The sequence below is a fragment of the Oncorhynchus mykiss genome, chromosome 22 (assembly GCF_013265735.2).
Source record: "Oncorhynchus mykiss isolate Arlee chromosome 22, USDA_OmykA_1.1, whole genome shotgun sequence".
Taxonomy (NCBI): domain Eukaryota; kingdom Metazoa; phylum Chordata; class Actinopteri; order Salmoniformes; family Salmonidae; genus Oncorhynchus; species Oncorhynchus mykiss.
Genome location: NC_048586.1, coordinates 12,606,452 through 12,625,484, shown reverse-complemented (window position 1 = coordinate 12,625,484; position 19,033 = coordinate 12,606,452). Strand labels below are relative to the sequence as shown.

Genomic DNA, 19,033 nt, shown 5'->3' with positions numbered 1-19,033 from the left:
CTACCTCCAAACGAATGGAACATCGATGAGCTCCACATTCGCCCCGAGCTATGCGAACCTTTATGCGGGTCTTTTTGAAGAACGTTTTAATAATGAAAACGAAAATCAATTTTGAATAAAGTCCTGAAGTGGTATCGATATATTGACGACATTTTTTGCATATGGGAAGGAACTGAACAAGAGCTGTCAGATTTTATGGCACTACTCAATGACATTGACCCCAATCTCAAATTCACTATTGAATGTGACACTCAACGTGTTCATTACCTCGATATGTGGATTGAGAAATCAAATTGAACCCTGTTTACAACTCTGTATAGAAAAGAAACGGACAGATATACTATATTACAGGGGGACAGCTTCCACCCTGAGCCATTAAAAAGAGGACTTCTAAGAAGACAGTTTTTCAGACTGCACCGTAGGAGATGCGCATTAGGTTTCTAAGAAGAGGCTATTCGCCACAATATGTGGATGTTGGCCTGGCGTAGATCAGAAAAGGATCAGAAATAGACACCCAGGCTAACGAAGGCTGCATTTACAATACAAAACAATGGAATGTTATTTATTTCTGTGCAGGCTCTCCAGCAAGAGAGCTCTGGCCTTTTGAGGAGCCCCTCTGCAACTGCACCCTGCACCCGCCCAAGGCGGAGGAGCCAAAGAAAGCAAGGTAGTGGAACGGTGAGTTTTGTTAAGTGAAGGGTTAGTTGGCAGGATCATTTTATTAGTATTTTTCCCCGTTTTGAATCACATAGTGTAATGGATTTATACTATCCAGTCTAGTTGGTGGCGGTAATGTACCTTTCGGTTGCCAACCGCCATTAAAAAAAAAAAAACACAGGAAAAAAAGAAAAGACGCCAATGATGTGTATGTACACGTCTTTGGTTTCCCCACGGAAAATAATAGAGGGAGCACCAAAATGGCGACTTCCTTACTTTGGCTAGGACGACTGGGGTCTCTCAAGGTAAAATGTTTTGGTTATTGTCTAAATATGTTGTTCTTCAGTTGTAATATTAGAAATAACTTATTCGTTAGATGATTGGTTTGTAATCAACGTAGCCCCAAACATTTTTGTTAAACAACCGACTTCGCCGGTCCTGTTGACCTGAGCTGGACTGCTAGCTGAAGTTTTGAGACTTGGCTGCACCTATGGCTTTTTATTTAGACGTAAATTGTAGTGATGACATTTTATAATGCATAATAAAAAAAAGACGTGCTCATTATGATAGCTAGGTAACACATTAAATAACTGAGCCAGGGCACGGGTGCTTAGGCTGGTCCCAGATATGTTTGTCAAGCCATACATGGTCAGCATGACAATTCCATAAGGAGGGCAGAAATAGACTTACACCAAGGCTAATGAACGCTGCATTTACAATGGAATGCATTTATTTCTGTGCAGGCTCTCCAGCGAGAGAGCTGGGTCCTTTTGAGGTGCCCCTCTGTGGCTGCATTCTGCACCAAGGTGGAGGAGCCAAAGAAAGCTGTTAAAAAGGCGAAGGCTGCAAGTAAGAGCACAGGTTTTTGTTTGTCCATTTTTCCGAACTCCTGCGCTCAATAACCCCCAACAGCACACATTTTTTTGTTGTAGCCCCATACAAACTCACCTGTTTCAGCTTAATGATTAACTTAGTTGACAGGTTGACTCCGGTGTGTTTGTCTGGGGTAAAATGTGTGCTATTTGGGTACTCAAGGACTGGAGTTGGGAAATACTGGTTTACGTTATATGCCATTGCTAGGTCCTTCTTATTTTCCCCTGAGTAGCTAAACCTGAATGACATTTCTCTCTCTGGTATAGCCCACACTTGGCACCAGGATTGTCTCCATGATTCAAACTATGTGCCAACAAACTTACTCCAATGACCAAATTCCTGGAATCTTACAGATAAATCATGACCATTTTCTAAAGCCAATTGTATTTCTGTAGTTCTACAGAACCATTGGGGTTAGGTGAGTTTTCTGTATGTTGTTTGGTAGTTTTATGTAACCTGTACCATTTGCTCAGCCCTAGAGGCCTCAGAAGAGAGGGCAGCACTACTAGCCTACAAGACCACATTTGCCTTCCTGTTAAGCTTTCAGCCTCAGGACTTTTCCCAGCACAGGCTCTAGGTGAAATCGAAACAGTGGCTAGCCCTGTCACTGCCGAAACAATAGTAGTTGCAGATTCCGCATCTGCAGAACCAGCTCCCATTTCCACAAGCCATGCCGAAGCTACGCCTGTAAAACTGCTGTGGCCGAAGAAATGGCTAGTCCTGCTGTCGATGTAGTTCTCCAGTTGTTGAGGTGGCTTCTCCTGCTTCTAAGAGTGTTGCAGAGACTGCAGCTCCTTTAGCAGAGGACGCTGCAGCACCAGAAACACCAGTAGTAGAAGCCGTTGCACCAGTCGCTGAGGCCACAGCAGTCGCCCATGCTATTGCCATTGAAGCAGTCATGACAGAGGCCCCAGTTGAAGCGGAGGCTGTCGCCAAACCTGCCCCAGTCGCTAACATTGCTGCTCCCATCGATTTTGCCTCACCTGTAATCGATGTTGCCACTGAATCGTGGATGCTGCTCCCCCTGTCGCTGAGATTGTTTTTACTGTATGTTCTGAAGCTCCCGCGCCAGAAGACATTCCATTCTCTGCAGAACCACCCGGAGTGGCTGCTGCTGCCTCACTGAACACAGAGCCCCATCGGCTGAATCGTCCTCCACAGACGACAAGTCTGAAGTAAAACCAGCAATCCTAGTAGATTTATTTATGGCCATTGCTGAAGCTGTGCGAGTGGCTACACCTGCAGTGACTCTGGATGCCGTTACTGAAGATAAGGAAAAAGCAACAGAAGTTGTAGCCGAAGAGGTTCACGTGACCACACTAGTGGTTGCAAGTGCTGAGCTGGTTGACCCCGCTCCAGTCCAGGAAGCAGCCCCAGCTCAGCTGCAAGTTCTGAGGAGCTGGTAGACTCTGCCCCTAAGATCTCTGCTGCCCCAGAGGTTGAAGTGACAACTCCAGAAGTCGCGGCTGCATTAGAAGCCACTCCAGAAGCTGTCATGAAAGCTGCCCACAAGGCTCGAGGAGCAGTAGAACAAGTATCTGAAGCTGCCCCTGTAAAAGTTGACGCTGAACTCCTATTGAAGCTGCATCGGGAGCCCCCGTTGAAGCTGCAGCAGAAGCTGCACCAGCCAAGGCTGTTGCTGAAGCTGCCCCAGTTGAAGCTGCCGCAGAGGAGCTGGTAGATTAAGCTGCGGAGGAGGAGCTGGTAGACACCGCCCTTGTTGTGACTGAAGCAGGAGAGGAGCTGATTGCAGAGGCCCTGGTTGATGCAGTACCGATTGAGGCTTCTGAGGGTATACACCACACCTCCATAAAACCCTTGTATTTCTCTCCTCTGTGGACCTTTCCATCCACAGATGGCTATATTTCTTCTAAATGTTGTTTTTCATAACATAACACGTACTGTTAAATGTTAATACTCTAAAGTGCCTAACATAAGTGCTTTTGCTTTGTTTTTTTTCTCCCAGTCATTTTATTATGCCATTTAATTTGCTCTAGCTAGTATTCTTGCCGTGTATAATGCAAAATTCTTAAAGTGAAAGTAGACTCCTCATTTCACACGATAATTTTGGCTACTTCATCCAAGTGCATGACGCATGTTTGCGTTAAATGCTGCGTTTCAACTCGGCCCTGCTCTACTTGCATTTACCTCTGCACTGATGGTTCCCAGTTGGGACTTAGGATCTATATTTGCATATAGAATGTTAATTACATAGCAATGTATTGTATTTTATTTTATATTGCCTTGCCTGCATTGTGCAGATTGAGGTGTTCCTTGTCTTCTTCTAGTTTGGCATTAGTCATGTGAACACTTTACCCTTATTTTGTAGGAATTTATTTTCATTATTGGCACATGTAAACACCTTAATCAGAGTTCATGCCTTGTATTTGATCTGTGCATATGCTATTATGAGCAGTGTGAGCCTACCTCTTTGGCAAGAGTGCGGCGAGTTTGGAAAATCCAACAGTATCTTCAAAATAGTTTAAATACAAACTTTGGCCCAGCTAGGGGAGAACAACTGCCCCCTCTCATTTGAAGCCATGAATGTTCAAGGCTGACTGTGGTACTGCAGGCATTGTTTGCAGAAAACAGGATCCCCGTTATAGTGAATGGAAAAAATGTCAGTCTTAGTGTAAATAAAACAACATTTCGAAGACAATCCTGGTGCCAATACTTGCTTCTTGATCTGATTTATTTTAAAATCTCACACAGAGCAAGTTAAGGAATTTGGTTTGTAATGGTAGCCTGCAGTACCCCGGTCATTCTTCAATTTGATTTACACAATGGGTTGGAGGGAGCACTGTGCTGTCTTTCTGCTAGGTTTTGATGGTTGATAGGGTTCTGAACAAGACTCTAAAAACCAAAAGGGACTCACTAATTCAGCAAACTGCTTATTTCTATATTTTTGAGTTATGGTTTTATTTTTCTAAACTCCAGCCCCTTGGTCAGCCAGGTTACCTATATTACTGTGCTTTCTCTTATACCCGTTTTTGTGTTCTAACCCCTTAAGAGGTGGCAGCGGCACCTCCAGCGCCAGCCCCCGAGTCTTTCGACAACAGTACTTACAAGAACCTCCAGCACCACAACTACAACCATTACACCTTCGCAGACCTGGACCTGGAGATGGCCAAGTATCGTCTGCCCCAGCCCTCCTCCGGCAGACCCTCCCCCAGACACTGAGATGGCCCAGCCTGCCTGGACACCAGGCCACATGACCCCAACCCCATATCCCCAGACACCATGTCTCTGATCCCACTGCCCAACATACCTGCCCCGGGTGTCTTAAGAATTATTTCCCCCTCTACTTTACGATCCCTAAGACGTGCTTGCAATTGTTATAGGAAATGTATGATATTAAACTATACGAAAGGGATATGAGGCTTTGACATTTGTGTAATGTTTGAGGTTTTTCTCTTGTATAAAGTTAGAAAATATCTAACATTTCTTATTTTCTGGGATTAACCTTAGGGGTCATTTGAATAGTGCTGTGCATGCAAATGTTTTTACTCTACGGTCTATTTGAATTACTCCCGAATGACTCTGGGCCTGAAAGTACATGACCTAGTCTCAGCATTCTGTGTAATAATACCCACTGATGTGGGAGGAGGATGGGTATTGGTAAATGACAAGTTAATTACATTAATGTAATTGGTATACGGACTTTTCATTTTGGATTGAACAAAGCTAGAGAGCAGCAGTGGTTTAGATTTAGCCTTGTATGCTACCAGCCGCGTGCCTAGATTCTATGGGCGAGGAAAAAGGCACACCAGACGACGACTCCCACTTTATAAATATTCATGAGTAAATGACCCTGCGTGACCAGACGCGATGACGCAGCGCGACAACTGCGAGTCCCCATTGCTGCAGCCGCTTGTCAGTGTGACGAAGATTGGCACTCAGGTAAGCTGTCACTCAAAATAGTATTTTTCTGTTCCCTATCAATCAAACAATCTGGGACGCAAAGAAAAAATGCCTAGGGCTAAAGCTAGGGACACAGCCAGGCCAGTGGAGTTTATTTGGCAGTGAATAGATGGCCGGAGCCAAGGAAGATGCAAATCTACAAGAGGAAAAAATATGTCCGCGTTTTGGGCGGAGAAGGATTCTGGAAAATAAAGGGCGAGAGCTAGATGAGAGGCCCCAGCGTTATCCCCATCAGTAGAAGTGCGAATGGGGAAGGGAAGGGCATCTGTTCCTTGCTTGCTTGACTGTTGTGGGCAGGATTTTAGAACCATCTAAAATTAAAGAGACATATTTACACATTAACAGTAATAATACTGGAATACAATGTACATACACATTGGATGAACTAGGCGTGTATATGCACTTCATTAAGCTAACAGTTTGTTATCCCGCGCGGCTAGCTAGCGAATCCGTAGCAAACGCTGCTGATAAATATGGCACTTCTGCTAGCTACGTTAGAGTAAATGTGGTCAACCTACGTTTAAAACAAGGATGCTTCACTGGGTGTCTCGGCCGTAGAGGGGGTGATGCATATTATAGTTGACATACATTTGAGGTTTTCGAAAAGATTGTCAAATAAAACTGAAATGTATTAGCTAACGTTACTGACCTAGCTACGTTCGCTGTTTTCGTAAATGACCTACTATAGCTACAGCGTGTTATTTCATCCAGCGACCGTACAATCTGGATATGAAGAGGTAAACATTTTCTATGTAGCTAACGTTCTCAAAAATTGAATTTTCTCGACTGAATTCTCACTCGACCGTCTTCCTTCATATGGTTTACAGCTAATCTGATCCTTGCTTGCTAACTAACCACCTACAAACTAGCTTTGTTGCCGCCAGCACGGGGTAATGAGAAAAGCAAGTCAATTCAACATGGTGGGTGTGTAAACATTAATTATGATAGACGGATATGTTTGACCTTCATCGCTTTCTTGTCAATTCGCTACATTGTATGGTATGTTGCTGAACACAAGTTAAACGTGAACAAAACATTCGAATGGAAGTGAATAAACTTGATACATTGTGTTCCCCTAATCATCAAATGCCTTTCATCTGGATGGAGACATGAGATCGATGCATGTTGTCCCATTCTCTTTGAACACAGACGTTAGTCAAATAGGCAGCTCGATTATATAGTTTTTATGGTATTGAAGTAAAGTAGAAGACCACCTCTGTCAGAGCAATCAAACTTTGCAATGCTCCATTCATAGAAATATGGACATTTAGCCAAGTATAAAAGTGGAATGTTATGGTATTTAGACTATCACAACGATCAAATGTTAATAGCATTTGTTCTGTCAGAAGGAAAAACTATTTACATGAACCATTCAAATAGATTTTCACTGAAGCGCAACAACTTTCTCCCACCACAACCCTACTCTATTCACAATACAATATCAGTACTACCATTGTAATTAGAAGTCAGTTTTTCATATTTGCCCTTCATTAGAATAATCATAATTCATCATCATTGATACAGTAATAGTCTTTACTTTTCAAAAATGTGTGGGTTTATGTCTCTTTCTAGGTCCGCCAACTCTCCACATCCTTATAATGCTTCAGTGTTTGTTGCATCTGCAGTGAAAATGATGGCTGCCCAATCAGTTTCCATGGACAAGTACACAAAGAGAGAGCAGCAGGTGGGTCAGAAGGACAAATTTAGTCTGAGGCTCCGATTTGAGGCCTACTTAAACCTGCCTAAAACCACAAGGGTGGGTGAAGGGAAGATTTGAAGTTCTTGAGATGATAATTGACAAGTTTAATCGGTCAGTTAATGGCAAAGTATCATTAATGGAGTCATTAATGGATTTAGAATGACTAGTATTGCAAAATGTATGGGCAAGGAGATGGATATACAGTGCCTTCAGAAAGTATTCACACCCCTTGACTCTATCCACATTGTGTTACTAAGTGGGATTTAAAATAGTTTTTGTCCTTTTTGTCAATGATCTACACCACAAGGTCAAAGTGGAAGAAAAATGAATTATTTTGTAATGAATGGAAAATAAAACATTTTGATTAGTATTCAACCCCCTGTCAATGCATGTTAGAATCACCTTCGGCAGAGATTACAGCTGTGTGTGTTTCTCGGTAAGTCTCTTAAGAGCTTTTACAAACCAGGATTGTACAATATTTGCCCATTTTATTCTTTTTTTTAATTCTTCAAGCTCTTGTCAAGTTGGAAGTTGATCATTGCTAGACAGCCATTTAAGTCAAAACTGTAAATAGACCACTTGGGAACATTCAATGTCGTCTTGGTAAGCAACTCCAGGTTATATTTGGCCTTGCGTTTTAGGTTATTTTCCTGTGGAAAGGTGGATTTGTCTCCCAGTGTCTGTTGGAAAGCAGACCATCATTGATGGATTTGCCCCAAACATAATGCTTTGTATTCCGGACAAAAAGTTAATTTCTTTGCCAAATGTTTTGCAGTATTACTTTAGTACCTAATAGCTAACAGGATGCATGTTTTGGAATATTTTTATATTTGTACATGCTTCCTTCTTTTCACTCTCATTTAGGTTTGTTTTGTGGAGTAACTACACATTTTTTGATCCATCCTCAGTTCTCTCCAATCACAGACATTTAACTCTGTAATTGGTTTAAGATCACCATTGGTCTCATGGTGAAATCCCTGAGTGGTTCCCTTCCTCTCCGTCACCTGAGTTAAGGATGCCTGTATTTTTGTAGTGACTGAGTGTATTGATACACCATCCAAAATGTAATTAATAACTTCACCATGCTCAAAGGGATATTCAATGTCTGCTTTTTTATCCATCTACCAATAGGTGCCCTTTCCGAGTGGCGCAGCGGTCTAAGGCACTGCATGTCAGTGCTAGAGGCATCACTACAGACCCTGGTTCGATTCCAGGCTGTATCGCAACCGGCCGTGATTGGGAGTCCCATAGGGCGGTGCACAATTGGCCCAGCGTCGTTAGGGTTTGGCTGGGGTAGGCCGTAATTGTAAATAAGAATTTATTCTTATTAACTGACTTGCCTAGTTAAATAAAGGTTAAATTAAAAAAATGAAATAAAACATTTGCAAGGCATTGGGAAAACCTCCCTGGTTTTTATGGTTGAACCTCTTTGAAATTTACTGTTCGACTGAGGGACCTTACAGATAATTGTATGTGCACACAGTACATTGTTGAGGTAGTCATTCAAAAATCACTATTATTGCACAGTGAATCCACGCAACTTATTATCTGACTTGTTAAGCACATTTTTACTCCTGAAGTTATTTAGACTTGCCATAAAAGGGATGAATACTTATTGACTCAAGACATTTCAGCTTTTCACTTTTTAGTAATTTGTAAAAATGTCTAAAAACATAATTCTAGTTTTACATTATGGGGTATTGAATGTAGATCAGTGACACATCTACATTCAATCCATTTTAAATTCAGGCTGTATCAACAAAATGTGGAAAAAGTCAAGGGGTATGAATTTTTCAGCTCTAGGAAAAGTATTTTTAGTGCATTTGCTTTCAAAGTCATGGTGTAAAAGCAGAAGAGGTGGAGCAAGTTGGCTTCCAATCAATGAATGTGACTGACAATCTGAATAAAGCAGCACAAGTTAAAGCTTGGCATGGCTATCAATAACTGTTAAATATGATATGCCACCACCCATCTTTCTATTCTGGCACTGACCAAAGAGATACTGCCATGGCCAGGACACTTCTGCATCATCCACCAATTTTAGAATTGTTAAGATAGGCTATATCCTTTCCATTTTGTACTGAAGTACTCAGTGGTCCTCTGTAGCTCAGTTGGTCGAGCATGGTGCTTACAGTTGGTTTGATTCCTGGGACACCCATATGTAAAATGTATGCACACATGACTAAGTCGCTTTGGATAAAAGCGTCTGGTAAATGGCATTTTATTATGATCATTTTTAGTACCTAAACCTATTGGTCTTGTTGGCATTTACAATCTTCTCATGCCTTATTGTTGAGGAAGGGTTCTGAGCTTTACCTGTCCACCACTATTGCTCCTTACTCTGCTGTGATCTCTCCTCTCCTCATGCAGGGTGTGGAGCAGAAGGAGAGTGATGCTGATCATGATCAGAAGTTCAGTGAGGAGAGGTTGGCTGCAGCCTCCAGTCCTGCCCCCACTGAACCCCAGACACCCTTTGATGAAGATAAGGCCTCCATATACCGGTACACCTCCTAACTGTTGGCCCCCTGCCAAAACTTTAGTCAAGCGACCCCCTCAACTACTTTTAATCAGGATAATGTTAGTGACGATGGCAGTCTACGATGATCGGGCTTATGTGCCCTACCTAAATAAAAGTATGGGGTAGAAATGGCAACATGTGACAACTGTAGATAGTAGCAATTTAGTAATGTTTTTCTTTGTGTGTGTGTGGCAGGCATCCCTTGTTTCCTCTCCTGGCCCTGCTCTTTGAGAAATGTGAGCAGTCGACACAGGGCTCAGACTGCATCACGTCAGCCAGCTTTGACGTGGATATCGAGAACTTTGTCTGCAGCCAGGAGAAAGAGGGCAAAGCATTCTTCAGCGAGGATCCTGACCTCGACAATCTGGTCAGCTTCCTCGTCTGCTGTCAATACTCTGAATGATTTTGCATCACTATGACCTCTAGTGACACTATTCACAAAATATCTGCAATTGACACATCGAATGTCAAATCACATTTTATTTGTCACATGCTTCGTAAACGGCAGCTGTAGACAAACAGTAAAATGCTTACTTTCAGGCCCTTCCCAACAACGTAGAGAGAAAAGAGATGGTTAACCATTAAACAAACTATCAGTCTTATGTCTTGGGGCAGAAGCTGTTCAGGGTCTTGTTGGTTCCAAACTTGGTACATTGGTACCGCTTGCCCTACGGCAGCGGAGAGAACACTATGACTTGGGTGGCTGGAGTCTAACAATTTTTAGGGCCTTCCTCTGACACCGCCTGGTATAGAGGTTTTGGATGGCAGGGAGATTGGCCCCAGTGATGTACTGGGCCGTTCGCACTACCCTCTAACGCCTTGCAGTCGGATGCCAAGCAGTTCCATACCAAGCGGTGATGCAGCCAGTCAGTATGCTCTCAATGGTGCAGCTGTATAACTTTGAGGATCTGAGGGCTCATGACAAATCTTTTCAGTCTCCCGAGTCCTCCGTCTTTGTTTGTACCGTGATAATTCCTTAGTGATGTGTACACAGAAGAACTTGAAGCTCTTGACCCACTCCACTACAGCCCTGCCGAAGTGGATGTGGGCGGGCTTGGCCCTCCATTTCCTGTAGTCTACAATGATCTACTTTTGTTTTGCTGTTGAGGGATAGGTTGTTGTCCTGGGGGAACAGTGAGTATAGGAGGGAACTAAGCACTAGTGCTGAGCGATTAGTGTTTGAGGTCTGTTCGGTTTCTGTTCAATTATTAAAAGAGAATCATGGTTTTTGTGTTTCAATTTTATTTTATTTTTTTACATTAAATGTACTATGCATTATGTGGGTTGAATGCTGAAACACAGACTAAATCAAATGTCCCATGATGGTAGTGACAGCACATTAACCTAACGTAGAAGGAGTAAAATTACTAGACTGGACAAGTAGGCGGCGTTGGATTATGGTCATTGCAGTTAGTTTAGCACAGAAAACTTGGTAATTATGTAGAATATTGGCCTGTTGGAAACTACAACTTCCTACTACATGGCACAGTTCAGGCTTGATCTGATTTATTCTCTAGAGAAACTGTGCAATGTGCGCATTGAGCTCCCAGAGAAGGAAAATAACTGAACGAAATGAAATTCAAATAATTGAACCGACATCAGTCAGTTAACTTTTTAATCATTTTTTTTATTTTTTAAATTGGTTAAAATCGATCAGCACTATTAAGCACACACACACACCCCTGAGGCTCAGTGTGGCAGATGTGTTCTTGCCTACGCTGTCAGAAAGTTCAGCATCCAGTTGCAGAGGGAGGTGTTCAGTCCCAGGGTACAGAGCATAGTGATGAGCTTGGCGGGCACTATGGTGTTGAATGCTGAGCTGTGGTCAATTAACAGCATTCTCACATATGTGTTCCTCTTGTCCCGGTGGGAGAGGGCAGTGTTGAGTGTAATAGAGATTGCGTTATCTGTGGATCTGTTGGAGTGGTATGTGGATTGGAGTGGGTCCAGGGTGTCTTGGATGACTGTGTTGATGTGAGCCATGACCAACCTTTCAAAGCATTTCATGGCTACAAAATGTGAGCGCTATTGGAGTGGTTGTCATTTAGGCAGGTTACCGTTGGCGTTCTTGGGCACAGGGGACTAAGGTGTCTTAGTGGGATTTCTTGTAATAATAATAATACATTTTATTTTAAACACTTTTCACAACACCCAAAGTCCCTTTACATACACAAGAAAATCAGTAGGATAAAAAGCAATAAAATCCCATTAATTAAAGTACAGTGTATTCGGAAAGTATTCAGACCCCTTGACTTTTTCCACATTTTGTTATGTTACCGCCTTATTCTAAAATGTATTAAACAAAAATCATTGTCAATCACAATACCCCATAATGACAAAGCAAACCGTTTACTTTTTTTGCAAATATATAAAAAATACAGATACCTAAATAAGGTAACTATTCAGACCTGTTGCTAGGAGACTCGAAATTGAGCTCAGCGACATCCAGTTTCCATTTATCATTGAGATGTTTATACAACTTGGAGTCCACCTGTGGTAAATTCAATTGATTGGACATGATTTGGAAAGGCACACACCTGTCTATATAAAGGTCCCACAGTTGACAGTGCAAGTCAGAGCTAAAACCGAGCCATGAGTTCGAAGGAATTGTCTGTAGCGCTCCGAGACAGGATTGTGTCGATGGCACAGGTCTGGGGAAGGGTACCAAAACATTTCTGTAGCATTGAAGGTCCCCAAGAACACAGTGGCCTCCATCATTCTTAAATGGAAGAAGTTTGGAACCACCAAGACCCTTCCTAGAACTGGCCGTCTGGCCAAACTGAGCAATCGGAGGAGAAGGGCCTTGGTCAGAGAGGTGACCAAGAACCAGATGGTCACTCTGACAGAGCTCTAGTATTCATCGGTGGAGATGGTAGAACCTTCCAGAAGGACAACCATCTCTGCAGCACTTCACCAATCAGGCCTTTATGGTAGAGTGGCCAGACGGAAGCCACTTCTCAGTAAGAATCACATGGCAGGCCGCTGGGAGTTTGCCAAGAGGCACCAAAAGGACTCTGACCATGAGAAACAAGATAGAATTCTTTGGCCTAAATGGCAAGTGTCACATCTGGAGGAAACCTGGCACCATTCCTACAGTGGTGGCAGCATCATGCTGGGGGGGGGATGTTTTTCAGCAGCAGGGACTGAGAGACCAGTCAAGATCAAAGGAAAGATGAACAGAGCAAAATAGAGATCGATGAAAACCTGCTCCAGAGCACTCAGGACCTCAGACTGGGGCAAAGGTTCACCTTCCAACATGACAATCACCCTAAGCACACAGCCAAGACAACGTAGAGGTGGCGTCGGGACAAGTCTCCGCATGTCCTTGAGTGACCCAGCCAGAGCCTGGACTTGAACCTGATGGAACATCTCTGTAGAGACCTGAAAACCTGACAGCGCTTGAGAGGAACTCCAAATACAGGTGTGCCACGCTTGTAGCGTCATACCCAAGAAGACTTGAGGCTGTAATCGCTGCCAAAGGTGCTTCAACAAAGTACTTAGTAAAGGGTCTGAATACTTATGTAAATGTCATATTTCAGGTTTTTTTAATACATTTCCTAAAATGTCTAAACCTGTTTTTGCTTCGTCATTGGGGGGTATATTGTGTAGATTGATGTGAAAAATGTAACAAAGTGGAAAAAGTCGAGGGGTCTGAACACTTTCCGAATGCATTGTGTATAAAAGTACAGTAAACATGAGACTGCGCATGGAGAACACTAAAGATGATGACAGACTACCCATGTAAGTGAACTAGACTAGCGAGGGATGGTGAGGAGGCCAGTGTCAGAGAAGCAGTGAACAGGTGGGAGTGTAGGGGTGCAGGAGGTCGGTAAGGTATGTGGTCACCAGTCCATTTAGTGCTCTGTAGGTGAGCCTAAGCAATTTGAAAATGATCATATATTGAACTGGGAGCCAGTGGAGTTTGTGGGAGGGATGATACCATTTATAAACGCAATCCCATTTTATAAGTGTCCGGATTAGTGTCCCACTCCTTGAAAGCGGCAGCTATAGCCTTTAGCTCAGTGCGGATGTTGCCTGTAATCCATGGCTTCTAGTTGGGATATGGCTTCTGATTGGTCACTGGGGTCGACGTCGTTGTTGCACATATTAATGAAGCCGGGGACCGATGTGGAAAATCTTCAATGTTATCAGATGGATCCCGGAACATATTCCAGTCTGTGCTAACAAAACAGTCCTGTATCTTAGCATCCGCTTCATCGGACCACTTCCGTATTGAGCGCATCAAAGTGAGCTACTGTTTCATGTCAAAGGGTTAATAAAGCAAGTTGGGTACACATTACACACACACAGCATGACAAAGGCCTTATACCAAAGTAGCTACTAGTGGAATAATGAATGTACTACGTAACACTACAAACATACATGCCATTTCTAGTGCAAACGTCTGCTAACTCCTCCTCCCTCACCTTTGAATCCAGATGGTGAAGGCCATCCAGGTGCTGCGGATCCACCTGCTAGAGCTGGAGAAGGTGAGTGACCTTTGTAAAGACTTCTGCAGCCGCTACATCGCCTGCCTCAAGACCAAGATGAACAGCGAGACCATGCTGAGTGGAGAGCTTGGCAGCCCCTACTCACCTGGACAGGGCTACTCTCCCACCAAGACCCAGGTACACACACACACACACACAGTGGGGCAAAAAAGTATTTAGTCAGCCACCAATTGTGCAAGTTCTCCCACTTAAAAAGATGAGGCCTGTAATTTATCATAGGTACACTTCAACTATGGGGCAGCAGGGTAGCCTAGTGGTTAGAGAGTTGGACTAGTAACCGAAAGGTTGCAAGTTCAAAACCCCCGAGCTGACAAGGTACAAATCGGTTGTTCTGCCCCTGACCAGGCAGTTAACCCACTGTTCCTAGGCCGTCATTGAAAATAAGAATTTGTTCTTAACTGACTTGCCTAGTTAAATAAAGGTAAAATAAAATAAATAAATGACAGACAAAATGAGGGAAAAAAATCCAGAAAAGCACATTGTAGGATTTTTAATGAATTTATTTGCAAATTATGGTGGAAAATAAGTATTTGGTCAATAACAAAAGTTTCTCAATACTTTGTTATATACCGTTGGTTGGCAATGACAAGAGGTCAAACGTTTTCTGTAAGTCTTTACAAGGTTTTCACACACTGTTGCGGGTATTTTGGTCCATTCCTCCATGCAGATCTCCTCTAGAGCAGTGATGTTTTGGGGCTGTTGCTGGGCAACACGGATTTTCAAATCCCTCCAAAGATTTTCTATGGGGTTGAGATCTGGAGACTGGCTAGGCCACTCCGGGACCTTGAAATGCTTCTTACGAAGCCACTCCTTCGTTGCCCGGGCGGTGTGTTTAGGATCATTGTCATGCTGAAAGACTCAGCCACGTTTCATCTTCAATGCCCTTGCTGATGGAAGGAGGTTTTCACTCAAAATCTCACGATACATGACCCTTTGCAGAAAAACAGCCCCAAAGCATGATGTTTCCACCCCCATGCTTCACAGTAGGTATGGTGTTCTTTGGATGCAACTCAGCATTCTTTGTCCTCCAAACACGAGGAGTTGAGTTTTTACCAAAAGTTATATTTTGATTTCGTCTGACCATATGACATTCTCCCAGTCTTCTTCTGGATCATCCAAATGCTCTCTAGCAAACTTCAGACGGGTCTGGACATGTACTGGCGTAAGCAGGGGGACACGTCTGGCACTGCAGGATTTGAGCCCCTGACGGCGTAGTGTGTTACTGATGGTAGGCTTTGTTACTTTGGTCCCAGCTCTCTGCAGGTCATTCACTAGGTCCCCCCGTGTGGTTCTGGGTTTTTTGTTCACCGTTCTTATGATCATTTTGACCCCACGGGGTGAGATCTTACGTGGAGCCCCAGATTGAGGGAGATTACTTGCACAATTGGTGGCTGACTAAATACTTTTTTGCCCCAATGTACATACCACCGTACACTCGTGCTATACACCCACCACAGACACACCCTATGTAGCATATACACCTGATAAGGTAAAAAAAAAAAAAAAAAAATGAAGGCTCAGTTTACCTTTATTTAACTAGGCAAGTCAGTTAAGAACAAATTCTTATTTTCAATGACGGAACAGTGGGTTAACTTAACTGCCTGTTCAGGGGCAGAACGGCAGATTTGTACCGTGTCAGCTGGGGGGGATCTGAAATTGCAACCTTTTGGTTACTAGTCCAATGCTCTAACCACTAGGCTACCCTACCGCCCCATGGCGGAATAGTGTTTAACTCACCTGTGTGTGTGTTCTCTGTGTGTGTTGTGCAGACCTCCAGCTCTTTCAAAGGAACCCTCAGTCCCCAGGGGATTGTGGTGGCAGCGTCAGCCCTGCGGCAAGGCAACGTAACAGTCAACCCCATACAGGTTATGGCAGGTATGTCACCCTGGCATACACCAACCACCACTGCTCACCGCCATCAGCTCAATAGGACTGTTAGTGTACCAGCTGGTTTCAGTCTTTCTCTGTACCTGCAGTTTAAAGTGGTCTGTTTGCAGCCCTTACGTGTGCGTGTCCTCCAGGTGGCGCAGTGTACCAGCCTGTCACAGTAGTCAACTCACAGGGTCAGTTGGTGTCACAGACGCACTCTCCCCAGACTATACACATTCAGAACACACAGGTAAGACATTTGTCTGGACTAAAACATAAAAGGTTGACATTTACTGCCTGCTGAAGAGTGTGCTAATGTAACCGCCTCTCTTGCAGCTTCAGCTGCAGCTCAACCAGGACCTGAGCTTCTTCGGCCACAACGACAGCTCGTCCAAGAACAAGCGTGGCGTCCTTCCCAAACAAGCGACCAACGTCATGCGCTCCTGGCTCTTCCAGCACATCGGGGTGAGTAGAACACCGGCCAACTCTATGGGTTACAACCTGGAATGATTCTGGGATTTGGTTGGCTTGCAGTGTTTTAATCTTGCCCTACGTAATTACTGTTATATTTAATTGTTTTGTTTCCATAGCACCCATACCCCACAGAGGATGAGAAGAAGCAGATCGCTACCCAAACTAACCTGAGCCTCCTCCAGGTCAACAACTGGTGAGTTACATGAACCCATGCCATACTACCATGAATAACCACCTAAGTGCATGAAATGACAGAACGACTTCTCTTAGAGGGAACCTCAAGTAATGTTTCAAACTCTTCAATTCCCTTAAGTGATTGGTCAACACTCGTTCCCCTTCTCATGATGGGTCCAATCTCTCCTTCCGTTCCAGGTTCATCAATGCGCGGAGGCGGATCCTGCAGCCCATGCTTGACGCCAGCTCTTCGGAGACGGCCAAAACCAAGAAACCGCTTCCGAACCGGCCGCTACAGCGTTTCTGGCCTGACTCCATCGCCACGGGGATGACCCAACAACAGGTCCAGATGGCAGACGGTACATATGGCTACTGGCTTGCTACACTGCTCATTGGATCAGCACTGCTGTGTATTGCGAGTTGCTAGAGCTGTTGGCTATACTTGTTTTTAAAGCAACTAGGCACAAGAGAGCTTACTGTATTGGGAATGATAGCCACAAGGCGAATTCAGTCACAAGGCAAAGTCAAGGCTCTCCTGGTAAAACAACTTCTTTCTCAATAAGAGACTAAATGTAATGTCGCTGATGTGTCCTCTCCTGGTTGCCTGTTCCCCAGGCACCATGGTGACAATGAGTGTGGAGGGTCTCCAGAGCCTGACTTCAGACGGCGCCACGCTGGCCGTGCAGCAAGTGATAATCGGCGGGCACAGCGAGGACGAATCAGGAGACAGCAGGGACGATGATGAGATGACTGGGCTGGGCCTGGACAACAGTGACTCCCTGCAGTAGGACACACACAGGCGTACTGTATACAATCACCACAGGAGGCTGCTGAGGGGAGGACAGCTCAATAATGGCTGGAATGGAGAAAATGGAATGGCATCAAACACCTGCAAACCAGGCTAATTTATTTGATACAATTCCACCGATTCCGCTCCAGTCATTACCAGAAGCCCGTTCGCCCCAATTAAGGTGCCACCAACTTCCTGTGACTCACACACAAAAACAAACGTTGTATGCTGCGTTGAAAATATGGTAATTCAGGCCTTCCACAACAAACATACATGATGTATGCAGACTGATATTGAATGATGTAGGCTGCTAATGAAGTGTGCACACACACACTAGCACAAAATCAGATCAATGTTATGCAAAAAAAAAAATAATGGCGGCTCAGATCATGTATGTACTGTAGATACTGATATAGCATTGCACGTGCACACACTCTAAATCAGTTTACACAGCACAACCACAAGATATACGGGAGCACTCCTGATGTCCATTTATTGAACGGAGTGCGCTGTGTGTGAGAAGTTTCATTTCAGAAACTGTTTTTCACTACGTAGTCTGTAGGCGAGTGCACTTTTTTTGTATAATTCTACGCTCCAAAAGACAAAAAGAACAGACGCAGCTAAAACAAATCATGAAGTGTTTTAAAAAATTACGTTTGTACTCCGTTAATAAATGTTGAATGATTCTTATTTTTCCATTTAATCTGCTTTTGGCTGCCAAGTTTCAAGTAATGGTTTGTTTTGTTCACTTTGCATGCCTGTGACTTTTACCCACTCTGATCATGACTGACTCTCAGGCTTACAGACTGGCCCTATAGAGCCATTTTCTGTTTACCATGAAACTTCGTTTAACATTAAAAAGCTCTGTAGCAGGATAGCTAACGCTGATGTCAGGAACTTAACACATTTAAACACTGAGTTTGGGATGACCATGAAAACACTCAAGACTGATGGCTATAGACAACAAATTGTTAACTTGCACAAGCTGCATTTTAAGGTGGATGTGATCGTATCCACTGTATGGCAAACAAGGTATCTGACGAGTAATTTCGTGCCCAACTTTTCATGACACGCCAGGGAAATGGGTCTCTAGAGAGCAATAGCATCGTTTTGTAGGCACTAATGGGAGGTTAACTCCGCCATGGCTCGTTGGCCAACGCCTATGGGGGAAATTGTTGTTAAATGCCGAAAATAAGGTACGTGGTAAACAAGCTTAAGAGATCTTAAACATTTTGTTCTTTGAGATATCAGCAAACATCACTGTTTTCTTTATGGCATTTATGTAATACGTTTTTTTTTTTTTAATGTACACCTTTGGTCAAATGCCTTTGATGTAAAAATATAACATACACGGAACCTAAACCGGCTGTGCGGTGCACCATCATGCATAAATGTATTGTCCCCCCCCACACCAAACGCGAGCACGACACGCAGCTTAAAATATCAAAACAAATTCTTAACCAATTATATAAAATTTGGGGACAGGTTGAAAAAGCATTAAACATTATGGAAATTCAGCTAGCTTGCTGTTGCTAGCTAATTTGTCC

At 43.6% G+C, this 19,033-nt stretch overlaps 2 protein-coding genes across 6 annotated transcripts; both read left to right on the top strand.

Moving 5' to 3' along the window:
- The first annotated feature begins 624 nt into the window (after nt 1–624).
- On the top strand, nt 625–4,903 carry LOC110501411 (NADH dehydrogenase [ubiquinone] flavoprotein 3, mitochondrial). The gene is made up of 3 exons (XM_021578961.2): nt 625–962; nt 1,401–1,506; nt 4,541–4,903. Exons 1-3 carry the CDS (start codon nt 918–920, stop codon nt 4,708–4,710), a joined length of 321 nt encoding a protein of 106 aa, XP_021434636.1. The 5' UTR covers nt 625–917; the 3' UTR covers nt 4,711–4,903.
- A 380-nt stretch (nt 4,904–5,283) lies between these two features.
- LOC110501410 (homeobox protein PKNOX1) lies at nt 5,284–18,176 on the top strand. 5 transcript variants are annotated; one of them, XM_036958752.1, is made up of 11 exons: nt 5,284–5,430; nt 7,024–7,135; nt 9,521–9,651; nt 9,864–10,035; nt 14,108–14,296; nt 15,949–16,054; nt 16,201–16,298; nt 16,385–16,513; nt 16,639–16,715; nt 16,895–17,055; nt 17,312–18,176. In XM_036958752.1, exons 2-11 carry the CDS (start codon nt 7,082–7,084, stop codon nt 17,482–17,484), a joined length of 1,290 nt encoding a protein of 429 aa, XP_036814647.1. In that variant the 5' UTR covers nt 5,284–5,430; nt 7,024–7,081; the 3' UTR covers nt 17,485–18,176. The 5 variants fall into 5 exon arrangements, with proteins under 5 accessions (XP_036814647.1, XP_036814646.1, XP_036814648.1 ...); XM_036958751.1 differs by lacking the exon at nt 5,284–5,430 and adding an exon at nt 5,446–5,691 and having other exon boundaries at nt 7,077–7,135; XM_036958753.1 differs by lacking the exon at nt 5,284–5,430 and adding an exon at nt 5,447–5,691.
- The last annotated feature ends 857 nt before the right edge of the window (nt 18,177–19,033 follow it).

Bases quoted from the DNA above. Each gene is read 5' to 3' on its own strand.
- LOC110501411 (XM_021578961.2), top strand. From the start codon at position 918: ATGGCGACTTCCTTACTTTGGCTAGGACGACTGGGGTCTCTCAAG. The intron at 963-1,400 runs GTAAAATGTTTT...ATTTCTGTGCAG, and splicing joins GACGACTGGGGTCTCTCAAG to GCTCTCCAGCGAGAGAGCTG. The intron at 1,507-4,540 runs GTAAGAGCACAG...TAACCCCTTAAG, and splicing joins TAAAAAGGCGAAGGCTGCAA to AGGTGGCAGCGGCACCTCCA.
- LOC110501410 (XM_036958748.1), top strand. From the start codon at position 6,998: ATGTGTGGGTTTATGTCTCTTTCTAGGTCCGCCAACTCTCCACATCCT. The intron at 14,297-15,948 runs GTACACACACAC...TGTGTTGTGCAG, and splicing joins ACTCTCCCACCAAGACCCAG to ACCTCCAGCTCTTTCAAAGG. The intron at 16,055-16,200 runs GTATGTCACCCT...CGTGTCCTCCAG, and splicing joins CCCCATACAGGTTATGGCAG to GTGGCGCAGTGTACCAGCCT.